Raw genomic sequence first — 14159 nt, 5'->3', positions numbered from 1 at the left:
GGTCAACTTTTTAGAGCGTAATTTTTTACTGCAGACCATAGAGAACTGTCACGTTGTAGAGCGTTCACAGACAAGATGTTTGATCCGATGGATAATCTGTTGACGGTGAGCGTGTCGGCGCCGGGCAAGGTGATCCTGCACGGCGAACACTCGGTGGTCTATGGGAAGACCGCCATCGCTACCAGCCTCGGGCTACGGAGTTCTATCGTTATTAAGGTGAGAATTTGTTTTGTATATTACTGGTTTTATATATTATTATTTTTTTTAATATTGGACAAGTATACCTGTACTTTTAGGTGACCAAATTTTTTGACAGATTTGCACAGAATTTTCTTTTCGAAACTCATGTCTGCCTGGCTCTAGATATAGATTTTGACCCTAATAACATCTAATTTAGAATCTGAGTAATGCGTAGAATTTCAGTAAAGTGAGTTGCCCCAATTAATTTTATAATTGAGGTATATTAAATAAATATGCAATAAATCGTAGCCGCTTCTAAAAATGAACCCTTGGTAATATCTTTGTGGTTCATTTTGGTTTCACTCATGGAAATTTTATTTTCCTGTAAAATTTTCGCTACAAACATTCAATAAATACCTACTATTGGATTTCATGAAGAAATAATCAGTACCTTCATCAAACACGTGAGCTAGTTAATACCTGATTTTATGCCTAGTTTGGTGCATGTGTTTTTTTAATTATGTGTGTGTTGGCTATATTTGATTCGCATTTTATTTTTTATTGCAATATCACGCTTCAGTGTGTTTAAATTGCTGAAATAATTGTTCATTTTGTTATGCTCAGACATGCTTTCATGTGTGATTAACTGATTACAAATAATACAATACGGTGTTCCATTAAGCCGGAAGAAGGTCACACTACCCGTCATTCTGAACAACTTTACCACCCCTAAGGGTGCTTTTCCACCAGAGATGTGCTATGCTACGTTAGATCATAAGATATCCACCAATCATATTCATTGGTCCACTTACCATAGGAACTGACTGGTGGGAAAAAAATTTATTCACATAATTGTAACATAGCCTCTGATGATAAGTGGTAACCCTAACACCGTCTACAACCGCTATCTCGCTCGCAGGAGGTGGCAACCCTGGAGGAGCCCACGGTGCACATCCAGCTGCCGTGCGTCAGCCTACTGGAGACGTTGCCGCTCCGTGCCATCGTCGAGCACCTGTTCCACCCCACGCTCATTCACGGAGTCACAGGTATAGCTTCATGTCATGTCATGTGATGTACAGTCAGCAAAAGAGATATGTGTACCCCTCTGGAGTCACAGGTTATCATCAAACACTATTGTAGAAACAGTAATAGAGATATGTATACCCCTCTGGAGTCACAGGTCAGCTTCATAAACTTTGTACAGTCAGAAAAGGGGTTAACTATGGTTAATTATGTTTATGTATAGATTCCCCTCCCAGATTGCTTCTAGCGTTATGGTTCAAGCCGTTGGTATTTAGATTCGCATATTTCACGCGATAAAAAATAATTTCATGGAAACAATAAAATATAATAAGTGTAGATTGCCATTTGAGGTTTTCTGATTATTCCATTTCACGCCGAATGTAATGAATAATATTCATTACAAGGTACATAAATTAAGTAATAACAATTTTAATTGAAATTATGGACATAAACACTTTTCTTGAACGTACCTTACCACCCCAAACCTACCTAACTAAACCCCAAAAAAGAGGAGCACCCCTCATTCATTCACTCACCTCCATTTTCAAATCATCATTCACTCACCACATTCCTTCACTCGCAGGCAAGTTCTCCTGGCGGTTGCCCGAGATGCTGGACCACGAAACACACCTGAAGAAGGTCGAAGTCTTCCTGCACCAGATCCGGCCAGACTTCGACGGCCTACAGAACAACCAGAAGAACTCTCTAAGGAGTTTCCTTTACGTGTTTTCTGGAATATTCGGCAGCACGAATTTGCCTGTCAAGTCTATGATGATCTCTATGGGCAGTGAGCTGACGATTGGTGAGTGGTTTTGTGTTTTAGCGGGCTGGGGTAGTGCTATTTTACACTGCACTGCTTCATGTTAAAATTGAGGTCTTTGCCCAGCAGTTGTATGTGTCTAGAGGCTATATAAAAAAAGACTACAAAAAATGGCACTATTAAAATAATCCCGTGATGATAGCAATTATCATTATATGGCAGACATGTTAATAGTTGTTTGAGTACAGCTTGGTCCATGGCTACTTAATTATTGAATTAACACATAGGCTACTTTTTATCCAGAAAGTCTTGCGGGAAAAGCTAGTAAGTACATATAATGAACTCCACTATCCCCAGGCGCGGGCACCGGCAGCTCGGCCTCCTTCGCCGTGTGCCTCGCGGGCGCGCTCATACAACTGCTGAAGCTGAAGGGCTCGTCCAACTACGACCCGTTCAGCGCGACCTCTGGCGACGACTTTACCAGCAAGGAGCGGGAGATCATCTCAGAGTGGGCGTATAACTGCGAGAAGATCATGCACGGGTCGCCGTCAGGTGAGAGAGAGATGCGTGTTGGTTTCATTTACAAATGCGATCGTGTGAAACGGTGAGAGATTTGGGAGAATGATTGGGTGAAAAGAGTTCTGACTCAGCTTGTGCTGTTTAGAAAACTAGAAAGTATAAAGTTCTCGCTGTTTTATTGCCAGAAAGAACCAGTGGTTTCAGGGGGCATTGCTAAAAATCCTTAACTAACACTCGGTCATCTGTCTTCCCCATGAAACCATTACAAACTACGTGTCATAAGTCTTCAATCAAGTACGTACCTAGCGCATGCATTTTGCCCAAACTTGGACCTAGTTAGAAACCTAAGTTTGCAAACAATATTTCCGCATTACCTTCTCAAAAATCAATAGACAAAGGACAATCATTTTTTCTATTATTGTATTGACATTGATTTATCTCACGTATGTGTACGGACGGAGGTTGAAGGTCGTATCGTTGTATAATTTTCACAAACACTCGTGGCTAATGACTGCCGCCAGTGTGTCAAGGTTGGCGTAATAAAGCATTCGACCACACAGCTGGTCAAGCGCGAGGGAGGAATAGGTGAAGAGTTCCGTAAAATAACTTTAGTGTAACTAACTTTTAAAGTACGGCGCAGCATGGGCAGTCAGCGACTGATGCTACACTTTCTGACAGGCTATTATATCCTTGCACCGTGGTGACAAACCCCAGAACAGCTCTAGTTTTTATTACAGACACACTAAAAATAATGCAGCTTGACTGCTTGACCAAAAATGGCGACACAATATTAGCTATCGAACAGCATCTTATTAGCAGCTAGTGCTAGCTTATTCATGTATCTATTGTTGACTAAATAAATTACAGTTCTTGCCTTTTACCTAAACAAAGCATTTCAACTTTGTTCCATCATGTGCGTACATTTCCAGGCGATTCATGATATTAGTTTCTTAACCAGAGGAACCCTAAAGTCGCGAAATGAAATGGCAATGATGATCCATTCTTCGCGTCAGTAAATATTGCTCAATTATTTCTGATGATCTGCGAATCTCTGAAGTTGTGTGTTACAGTTATAACAACGACATTAATATTGTAAACCGTGAAATGCTTCGTAAAAAATGACGTAACTGCATTATATTCTATTATAAATATAATTTGTATTGTTGAAATACATAATAAAAGTAATTGTGGCACCATTAAATTCATCATGCTTAAAAAAATAAAGTGTTCGACAGTAAAACAAACAAAGGGTTTAATACAATTTATTACTAGTTTAGGTAAATTAAATGTTATTATAATGGTAGTATCTGAAAACATATTAGCAATACCTCATTGTCGGTTTTTAGTTTTGACGACCTAAAGTTAAGGAATTTAATTCCCATATTATTATGTCGTCTGACAAGATAAACAAGAAAGCATATACGTACCGGCTCCATTGCTCCACTTTCATAATGTAATTACGCTCAGATCTAGGCTGCCTAGTCTGTGAACTGTGTCCTAATAAATAATAAGCTCGCAACGGCTTTCAGTTTAATAAGCTGTTGATTGATAGCCGTGGTTCTTTTCCATACAGGCCGTGGTGACGTAACGTATAAGGCCTCTTCCTCTCATTCAAGATTTATTTTGAACGCTAGCATATTTCATTCATTCAATTTAAGTATTAAACATTCCAAAAAATGAGTTCATATTCAATGTGTATTATTTAAGTATATTTCCACATCATCATCATCATCAGCCAATAATCATCCCCTGCTGGACATAGGCCTCTCCCAAGGAGCGCCACAACACTCAGTATTTCCACATATTATGTATTTTTAAAACTTGAAAGCAGTTTATGAATTTTGAAATAGAAAGAGTTTGACTGTAAGGAGACTCTCAGAAAGAGACTGGCTGCATTTGAACCCCTTTTCAGGCAATCAAATCATGCTGAAAAACAAACAATAATACTTTTCTTTTTTCTCCAGGCATAGACAACGCAACGTGCACATTCGGAGCTCTAGTGGAATTCAAAAAAGGAACGCGGCCGCGGCCTGTTTCCGTTCGTCTGGGCATGCGCATCCTATTGGTGGACTCGCGAGTGTCGAGAGAGACCCGCGCGCTGGTCGTCAAGGTGGCAGCACTGAGGCAGAGAAACATGGCCGCCGTTGATCATATCATGGACGCTTGTGATGATATCGCGAAGACCGCTACACAGGTATGTGTGTTTTATTATGAAATAGAGGTGTACATGCGAAGTAAACCGGTCATCGTTCTTGAATTACAGCTTGGTCACTGAAACCGTAGCATGGGAAACCCCTCGCCCCCCTAGACCTTACATACTATGTAGTGGTGGTTGGATAAGGAAAGACGCCTATGTCTAATGCATAGTCATGCTAAAAACCCATGGTATTTTAATCAGGACATATTATTATAATGGAGAGGGCGCTACTGAGCTCTTGTTGACATCGACTCTGTATTATTTTAATTATAATAATTCAAAAAATAAACTGAATCCGGATAAAAGTGATTATTTGCATAGATAAAGGGATATAGCAAGTGAAGAAATGTTATCAAGGCAAGAAGTGGCGAAATAAACAAGAAAACAAGTGGAAAAAAGTGTAACGGTCAAATCCAGTTACCAGTTTATAAAAGTGAAATAAAAGCATGGATACACCTCCAAAGGAAAGTCTTGCAGGTAACTACCCCAGGAAGAGTGATACACTGTAAAAATCCACAATATTTCGCTATTCTCCTAATTTGTAACCTCAAAAGATCGTAAAAATCGATTGTGCACAATCATCGAGCGATATCTGAAACAACGCCATCTAGGCAACAGTAGCAGAACGATTTAGCGCACGCACCACTCCAGAGAAATATATTTACCAATAAAATTGATAAACCGAAACTACCGCCACCTAGAAGGGAGTAGCGGAACTTCGTCCTTAATTGAGAAGCATATCTAACTTATCTCTGCATTATTATCCAAAGCAAACAGAAGAGGGCGCTTATATCAGAAACATGGAAGAAATTTTAAATACGCTTAAGCAAATCCAAAACGATCTGGCGACCCAAAAAAGTGACATGCGTAACATGGAAGAAAATATTAAAAAGGAAATAAACAGTCACATAGATCAAAAATTTACCACAATACAACAAAAAACAGCAAACTTGGAGAGCCGAATTGATAAACAGCAGGAAACTATCGAACGCTTAGAAAAACAACTTAAAAAGAAAAATCTTTTGTTTTTTGGCATGAAAGAATCAGAGAGCAGCTACTATGATTTGTCAAATGCAATATTAAATATTTTAAATAACACTATGAAGATTGATTGTCAGCAAAGCGAAGTAGAGCTGGTAAGAAGATTAGGCAAGAAAGGGGAGAAAGTGAGGCCTGTCGTCGTTACGATAACAACAATGGGGCGGAAAATAGAGATATTAAAAAAGAAAAAAATGCTCGAAAATTCAACTATATATATTAAAGAAGATCTCACAAAGGAAGCCCTTGAAAAGCGACGACAAATACAGGAAGAATTTAAAAAACAGCGAGACTCTGGTAAAAACGTTGTCATTCGATATGATAAGATAATTACATTGAGCAAGAGAGACCAAAGAAACACAACAGGAAACGAAAATAAAGAGATAAGAACCCAAAAAAGGAATTTATCAGAGTCACCTGAGTCTAAAAGTCAGAAAACCCCAAATCAAGACAAAAATATAAAACAAATACCCAAGAAAAATAAAACAAACAATATTACATCATATATAACTAATTCAAGATCTACAAAACCTCCGAATCAAACACAACAATGCAACAAAGATGATGTACATCAAAAAAACGTATAACTATAGTCCCTCCAACTCCTCCAAGCCGGCTGGTCACCGTGGAGGAGGACGACCAAAACCCCCCTAAAACAAATTACTCTGAAAAAAGTAAAGAAGAAAACAAAAATGATAATTATCTCTATATTGCAAGTTTAAATGTTCGGACATTATTAAAAGATACAAGATTATTAGAACTAAGCCATGCCATAAGCGAAATAAAATGGGACATCATTGGCCTTTGTGAAACAAGGAGAGAAAACGAAAAAATTGAAGAATTCGATAATTTTATTCTCTATCACACAACTGGAACGAAGGGAAAAAATGGCGTTGGATTCCTTATAAAAAAGTCACTTAAAAACTCTATAATCAGCTTCAAATCTTACTCAGACAGAATAGCTGCAATCGAAATTCGAGTATCTGATAAAGAGATATGGACGATCGTTCAAGTCTATGTACCCACTGAAAGCTATAGCATGGATGATATGGAAATTTTCTATCACACTTTGGATACTGTGTTGGACTCTATTCATACAAAAAATCTAATTTTAATGGGAGATTTCAACGCACAAATTGGTGAGAAGCAACAAGGGGAACAATCAATTTTTGGTAACTACTCTCACGGGCAACGAAGCAAACATGGTCAAAGGCTGGTAGAGTTTGCACTTGAAAAAAATTTCTTTTTCATAAATAGCATGTTCAAAATCAAACCGCATCAGAAATGGACATGGAAATCACCAGATGGTTTATACAAAAATGAAATTGACTACATACTAACTAACCACCCAAAACGCACACATCATTTTAATATTATACACAATTTGAATTTTGCAACAGATCACCGAATGATAAGGTGTAAATTAAAGCTAAATGAAAAAAGAAACAGAACATTTATCAAGAAAACAAATACCATGTCAAGAGACCTACCAAAGTTGACTGGAACAAGTAGCAAATATTGGGAAGAAAAATTTATAGAGTCCGTCACCAAATCGCAAGACATACAGGAACAATACGAAAACTTTGAATTAGTGATGAAAGAACTGATAGAGCAAATTCCAAAACAGACAAATAAAGAGAAGCAACCACTTAACACCTACACTCTACAACTTCTAAATGACAGGAAAAAATTATACCAAGAAAAGGGATCTAAGGAAATTAGACAGCAAATTACAACAATTAGTAAGGAAATAAACAGACACATATCAAAACACCAAAAGAATGAGAGACAAAGATTATTCGAAACATATATAGAGAAAACTGGAGCCATAAAAAAAGCATTTAAAGAGCTAAGATGTAAGAGTGAATGGACAGCAAATGTGAAAAACAAAAAAGGTAAAAAGCTCTACAAAAGACCGGATATAATAAACGAGGCCACCAACTTCTACGAAAACCTCTACACATCAAATGACTCATCAGAACTACCTATATATTCGCCTTGCGACTCTACCCTACCCGGATGTATACTAAAAGCTGAAATCGAATGTGCAATAAACTCACAAAAAAACGACAAAGCACCGGGGGAAGACCACGTTACTAACGAACTGCTGAAATCACTGTCAGAAACATTGCAAGGTCCACTTCAATTATTGTTTAATAACATCCTTCAATCGGGAAAAACACCTAAGCAATGGTCAAAATCTACAATTATACTGATCCACAAAACAGGCGATCGAAGTGACTTGGACAAGTATCGGCCTATAAGCCTCATGTCAAACATATATAAAATATTTTCAAAAATAATACTGAATAGAGTGACAAAAATTTTGGACGAAAACCAGCCGCGCGAACAAGCCGGTTTCCGAAAAAGTTTCTCCACAATGGATCACATTCATGTTGTATCACAAATAATAGAGAAAACAAATGAATATAATAGAACTCTATACATGTCTCTAAGGCAACAAGGTGTTGAAGAAAGATACATAGCTCTACTTTATAACATATACAGCAATAATTCAGCAAAAGTTAAATTAGAAAAAGAAGGTAGAGAGTTTCCAATTAGGAAAGGAGTCCGTCAAGGCGACCCCATATCACCAAAAATATTCTCAGCGGTATTGGAGTCTATTTTTCGTAACTTGAAATGGGATGAAAGAGGACTAAAAATTGATGGCGAATACTTGAGTCACCTACGCTTTGCAGACGACATTGTCGTTTTCTCGGAAAATCCACAAGACATCCAACAGATGCTGAACGATTTGGCAAGAAATAGTAAAAAGGTAGGTCTGTCTCTAAACCCGACTAAAACCAAAATAATGACTAATGGCAGTAGAGAAGAAGTTATAGTGGAAGGCAGAAATATAGAGTTCGTGGATGAATACATCTACCTGGGGCAGCGGGTATCTTTCAAAAACCGAACTGAAAATGAAATTAAGAGACGCATAGCCATTGCATGGAGTAAGTACTGGAGTTTCAAAGAAATCATGAAAAACAAACAGATACACATTAAAATAAAAAAGAAATTATACGAAACTGCTATTATGCCAAGTTTAATGTATGGATGTCAGAGCTGGTCCTTAAGGAAAGAAGACGAGGATAGACTGGCAATATGTCAAAGAAAAATGGAAAGAAGTATGCTGAATATCAAACTACAAGACAGAATAAAGAACATTGATATAAGAAGGAAAACAAAGATCTGCGACATACTAAGTAGAATTAAGAAATTGAAATGGAAATGGGCGGGACATATCTGCCGAATGGAAAACTCCAGATGGACAAAGCGTGTCACCGAATGGATACCACGAGAAGGAAAAAGAAGTAAAGGACGCCAAAGAAAGAGGTGGGCAGACATTTTCCTACAAACATGTGGACCGAACTGGATGACAAAAGCTAGAGACAGAAGCTTGTGGAGATCATTGGGGGAGGCCTACGCCGTGGAGGCGACTACTACATAAGAATGTTTTTAAATAAAATTAAACATAGTTGTAATTATAATAAATTCTAAATTAATTTATTTATAGGAAATCAATCAATTATTTAGTTATGTTTTTATTTAGAATTTTATTAATATTATGAACGCTTATATTTAAATTTGATTTCATTTAGGTAATTACAAATGTTTTATTTAGAATTAGGTATAATAATAATAAATTAAAATGAAATTATTTTAAATGAATTCAATACATTAATTAGCAATGTTTTTATTTAGAATTTTATTTATATTACGAATTATGCATGCAAAATTTTACGTGAATTAATTAGAATGTACATTATTATAAATATTTCATGTGATTATTGTGAAAACGTTTTACTTAATTCATTTTAAGTACTTACATTATAATATTCTATGCATGTACACACCTTTAAAGTTTTAATTAGTAGAAATAAAGGCTTTTTTATTTTATTTATTTTTATTATTATAATCGGTTCGGTTCGTACTAAAGTAGGTAGTTGCTAAACAATCAATCTTCGATGAACGCTAATAATTTTCCTCAAGCACCTCACTTGTACTTTGTATTCCATTGAACGAATGAAACAACCTTCGATACACTTTCTTTTATTGAGCCGATGTGTAATACACTTGATGATATATTAGCGCCAAGGGCGGTACATTATTATCCTGCGTGCAATTGTTTCAAGAACTCACACGTGATGGAAACACGTGAATATCGCGATCGAATGTATTTTGTTTGTTTGTGATTCAATTGAACTTGTTGGTGCAACGATGGTGCAACCGGGAAGTCGCCAAAGTTCAAGAGCCTGTAAAGAATATGAGACACTAGCTTTACCGCGAGCTTCGCTTCGCCCTTCGCATGAAGTTATATTATCTTTGTTATTTCCAGGTATTAGAGAAGTTATCCAGTGACAAAGTGATATCCGACCCGGAGGCCGACTACCAACATTTAGCTGTGAGTATGAATATGCATTTTTTACCCCGCTGCACAATTTTTTGCCTCATTTCATACCATTTTACTTTAGGCAATGAATGGCTTGGAATCTAGAAAACTCACTAATTTACCTACCCTACATATATCTCATATACCCTACATATATCACAGGATCGAAATGTGTGGAAGATGAAAGGGGAGGCCTTTGCCCAGCAGTGGGAAGATAAGTAGGCTACACAAAAACTCATTAATTTACCTACCCTACATATATCTCATATACCCTACATATATCACAGGATCGAAATGTGTGGAAGATGAAAGGGGAGGCCTTTGCCCAGCAGTGGGAAGATAAGTAGGCTACACAAAAACTCATTAATTTACCTACCCTACATATATCTCATATACCCTACATATATCACAGGATCGAAATGTGTGGAAGATGAAAGGGGAGGCCTTTGCCCAGCAGTGGGAAGATAAGTAGGCTACACAAAAACTCATTAATTTACCTACCCTACATATATCTCATATACCCTACATATATCACAGGATCGAAATGTGTGGAAGATGAAAGGGGAGGCCTTTGCCCAGCAGTGGGAAGATAAGTAGGCTACACAAAAACTCATTAATTTACCTACCCTACATATATCTCATATACCCTACATATATCACAGGATCGAAATGTGTGGAAGATGAAAGGGGAGGCCTTTGCCCAGCAGTGGGAAAATAAGTAGGCTACACAAAAAAAAAAAAAACATATCTCATAGCTTCGTTAACAAGGCCTTTTCACAGAAATTTGGTTACTTCACTCTTACTCTCAGCCTTCACCTCCTCCTCTATAACTCCTTCCCCTCATTCCCAGGAACTGTGGGAGCTGAACCACTGCCTGCTGGCGGCATTAGGCGTGTCGCACCCGTCGCTGGAGGCGATCCGGGCGCAGGCGCGCGCGCGCGGGCTCGCCTGCAAGCTCACCGGCGCGGGCGGCGGCGGGTATGTACTTATTTCTTTTATAGACTTACGGTATTAAGTCTGCACCGTTGATCGATATGGTAGCTGAAGAACGAATGGTAAAGAGTGTGGTCGGAGCGCGTCATTGCTGCAATAGACAAATTGAAGAGCCTATGGCGTTGCACGACTAGGTATGTATAAAGAAACAATATTAAAATGGCGGACGGTGTTATGCGATAGCGGGATACCGCTGTTCTACGCTCTTATAATATCTATATCTAATATGTTTATCCTATTTTCTTTGTGTAAAAACCGCAATTTTTATATTGTTTCTTGATCCTCGATGATCGTTACATCGTTGGACCACTGCCTGCTGTTGGCGCCGGCATTCTAAAGGCATTATGTGACTATTCCGCAACTAAACTGAACATTCTCTTTTCCAGCTACGCCATGGTGCTAATACCGCCCTCGACCCCTCGCTCAGTGGTGGACTCCCTCTCGAGTTCCCTCCTCGAGAACGGGTTCCGAGTGGTCGAGACGACCCTCGGAGCCCCCGGGGTCAGAGTGGACATGTGACACAGAACTCGAGGCAAACCCAGGGGCAGGAGAAAGGGAGGACTGTGGTGACATCTCGCGGCCGGTGTAGGAAACTTTAAAACAATTAACGTCATCTAGTGTGAAAGTTCGGATAGTGACACCTGGCGGTGGGTAGTGGCAGTTTTAAGATGTTTTGCAAGTATAGCGACATCTAGTGGTGAATAAGTGAAGTTATGATTTTTGGACTTTGGATTTGAATGAAAAATCGTCAAATATTTTCTTTTCAGGTTTTATGCGTGTGTTTTGCTGCTGCTTTTTATTGTAACACTGAAACGGATGTATTATCTCTCTGCTATTATTAATTAAGAGTATGAACCCACCGGTCAAGGCAGGTCCCAACCAGGTGCGATATTTTACACCAAAAGCGAGTCTTAAGTTGTGCGGAGTAAAGACGATATTACAGTACTCGATGGCCACTTGAAGAGGCTAAATAAATAGTATTACAATACGCGTTTTAAAAACGCTACCTCGATGAAATTTAAACTGAAAGAACACAGATTTTGTTCAACTAAAAGGGATCAAGAGTGCGTCCGGTATGCGTGCAAGATTGAATGGTATGTGGTAGAAAATAAAGCTTATTTTTCCACGCTCGTACGCCGCAAACATTCCTGTGTATTTGATTTGCAAGTGATATGACAATATTTATTTAGTTTTTTGAGCAAGCTTTATTGGTATTGTCTCGTAATGGATGTTTGCCTAAAGATTATTCAAATATACGAGTTTAAAGTTTGGTTATCTATAGGTACCTACTTTAAAAGGTTTGTCGTTATACTATGGAAGTAATAAGTACTTAAGTACAGTACTTATTACTTCCATGCGTTATACCAATGTCATGTATGGCTATACCTACTTAATAAAGAATATAATAAATGACAGGGGCAAGCATGAATAAATTGCAGGCAAGGAAATATAGATCTTTTGATGATAGGTACAAAGATACTTAGGCCTTGTTTCATGTCTGGTCAGTGGCTACCTGTCAGATAAAATACATGCTGTCACTGTCAAAAAAGTAATAACAGAGAGTGACAGCATGTATTTTATCCCACAGGTAGCCACTAACTAGACATTGTGAAACAGGGCCTTAATCAAATGACAACTACCTAGCCCAAATATGAATATGGTTCCAAATTGTTTAGATTTGCGACCCACACAGATAATTTTTACCAAAATTATGCCCGTTTCGGAAAGGAAGTTTAGTAAAAATATATAGTTTTATCCTAAGTTATAATATTTTTAGTTTGCATTATTTATTATTGTATGTTTAAAATTTATTATATTTAGTTTTATGTACTGTAATCATGAAATTGTATTGAGATGTAGTTTTTGGTCTTATTGGTTTCTTATCGAAGAAGCTTGAGATCAGATGAATTGAATTCTAAATTATCTGATACATTAGGAAAAATAACAAATCATTTGAATTTGAAATCAAAATATATAAACCATATTTAAATCTACTTATTAATTTATTGTTACGTTTTTATAACAAATAAAATATAGTATCAACTTACCTCTTCTAGTTAAAACGATGGATGACAAAATGGTGAATGGATTTAATGAATATTATGTCTTCCAGCTTTAATTAGTGGTATAAGTAGTATGATTGTTGTTAGACAATATGTCGTATCGTGAAGTTTGTTTGTAATAGTTATACAGGGTGTTGCAAGTGGTATAGTGATCCGAAAATGTCATTGTTCAGCATGCGTAGTGCGAGTTTTTACACCTTCCTTAGTGACGAGTTAACGCGAATTAGTGTGGCGCGGGAGTGTCGCCACCTAGCGGTATACGCGCTGCACAAGCTTCGCCCCATACACGCTGGCGGCGATTTTCATTGCTCGATTGGTTTCGATAAACCTACATTAGGCCCTTAGAATGACCCGATTTCGGCTTATTATAGCCCTTGTTTAACACCAGTACATGCTGGCCTTGTTTGGGCCAAGCCAACCTCACCGAGTTTTATCATGTTTATTTGGAACATTACTAAGTTCCTTGGCCCAGCCCCGCCCAGCATGTAAACGGGGTATGGGGTTTTTACCCTCTGACAGCTATCATGTACCAACGAATTTTATAGAATTTTCTAGACAACTGAATAAGGCAAGCGCCACAAACAAAAAAACTTGATTCAAATCTTGCGAGCCTTGCGCCTGTTTATTTTTCAATTTAATATTTATAAGTTTCTTGTCGCTGCCTTCAAAATCCAGCGTATCGGTCAATTTACAAAATCAATAACTAAGGAATTACTTAATTATGTAATATTTTTAAATAGGTTTAAAATAAATTGGCCGATATGCTACATCTTGTTAACGGCCTCTATAAGAGCCTGCTCAAAATAAAATATATTTGTCTAGAATTATTTCGGTGCTAAGTATGGGTATTTAAAAATATAATAGTTAAATTGATATTATCATGAATAAAAACATTAATGTACATAATCATTTCCGGTTTTATTTATCTGTTTTTCCCTTCTCATATTGGCTAATATTTTTCTCTAGCGGATAAAGAAATCATAATTATGAAAA

The 14159-nt window shown here is 37.6% G+C and overlaps 1 protein-coding gene across 1 annotated transcript; it reads left to right on the top strand.

Annotated features, from left to right (window-relative positions):
* Positions 1 to 62: 62 nt before the first annotated feature.
* Positions 63 to 14073, top strand: LOC105382227 (mevalonate kinase ERG12). Its single transcript, XM_048626465.1, has 8 exons — positions 63 to 216; positions 1100 to 1226; positions 1787 to 2005; positions 2321 to 2515; positions 4447 to 4676; positions 10057 to 10122; positions 10961 to 11088; positions 11490 to 14073. The coding sequence occupies exons 1-8, from the start codon at positions 76 to 78 to the stop codon at positions 11620 to 11622; spliced, it is 1239 nt and encodes a 412-aa protein (XP_048482422.1). The 5' UTR covers positions 63 to 75; the 3' UTR covers positions 11623 to 14073.
* The last annotated feature ends 86 nt before the right edge of the window (positions 14074 to 14159 follow it).

This window comes from Plutella xylostella, chromosome 16 (assembly GCF_932276165.1).
Source record: "Plutella xylostella chromosome 16, ilPluXylo3.1, whole genome shotgun sequence".
Classification (NCBI taxonomy): domain Eukaryota; kingdom Metazoa; phylum Arthropoda; class Insecta; order Lepidoptera; family Plutellidae; genus Plutella; species Plutella xylostella.
This window is presented reverse-complemented; position numbering and strand designations above follow the sequence as displayed.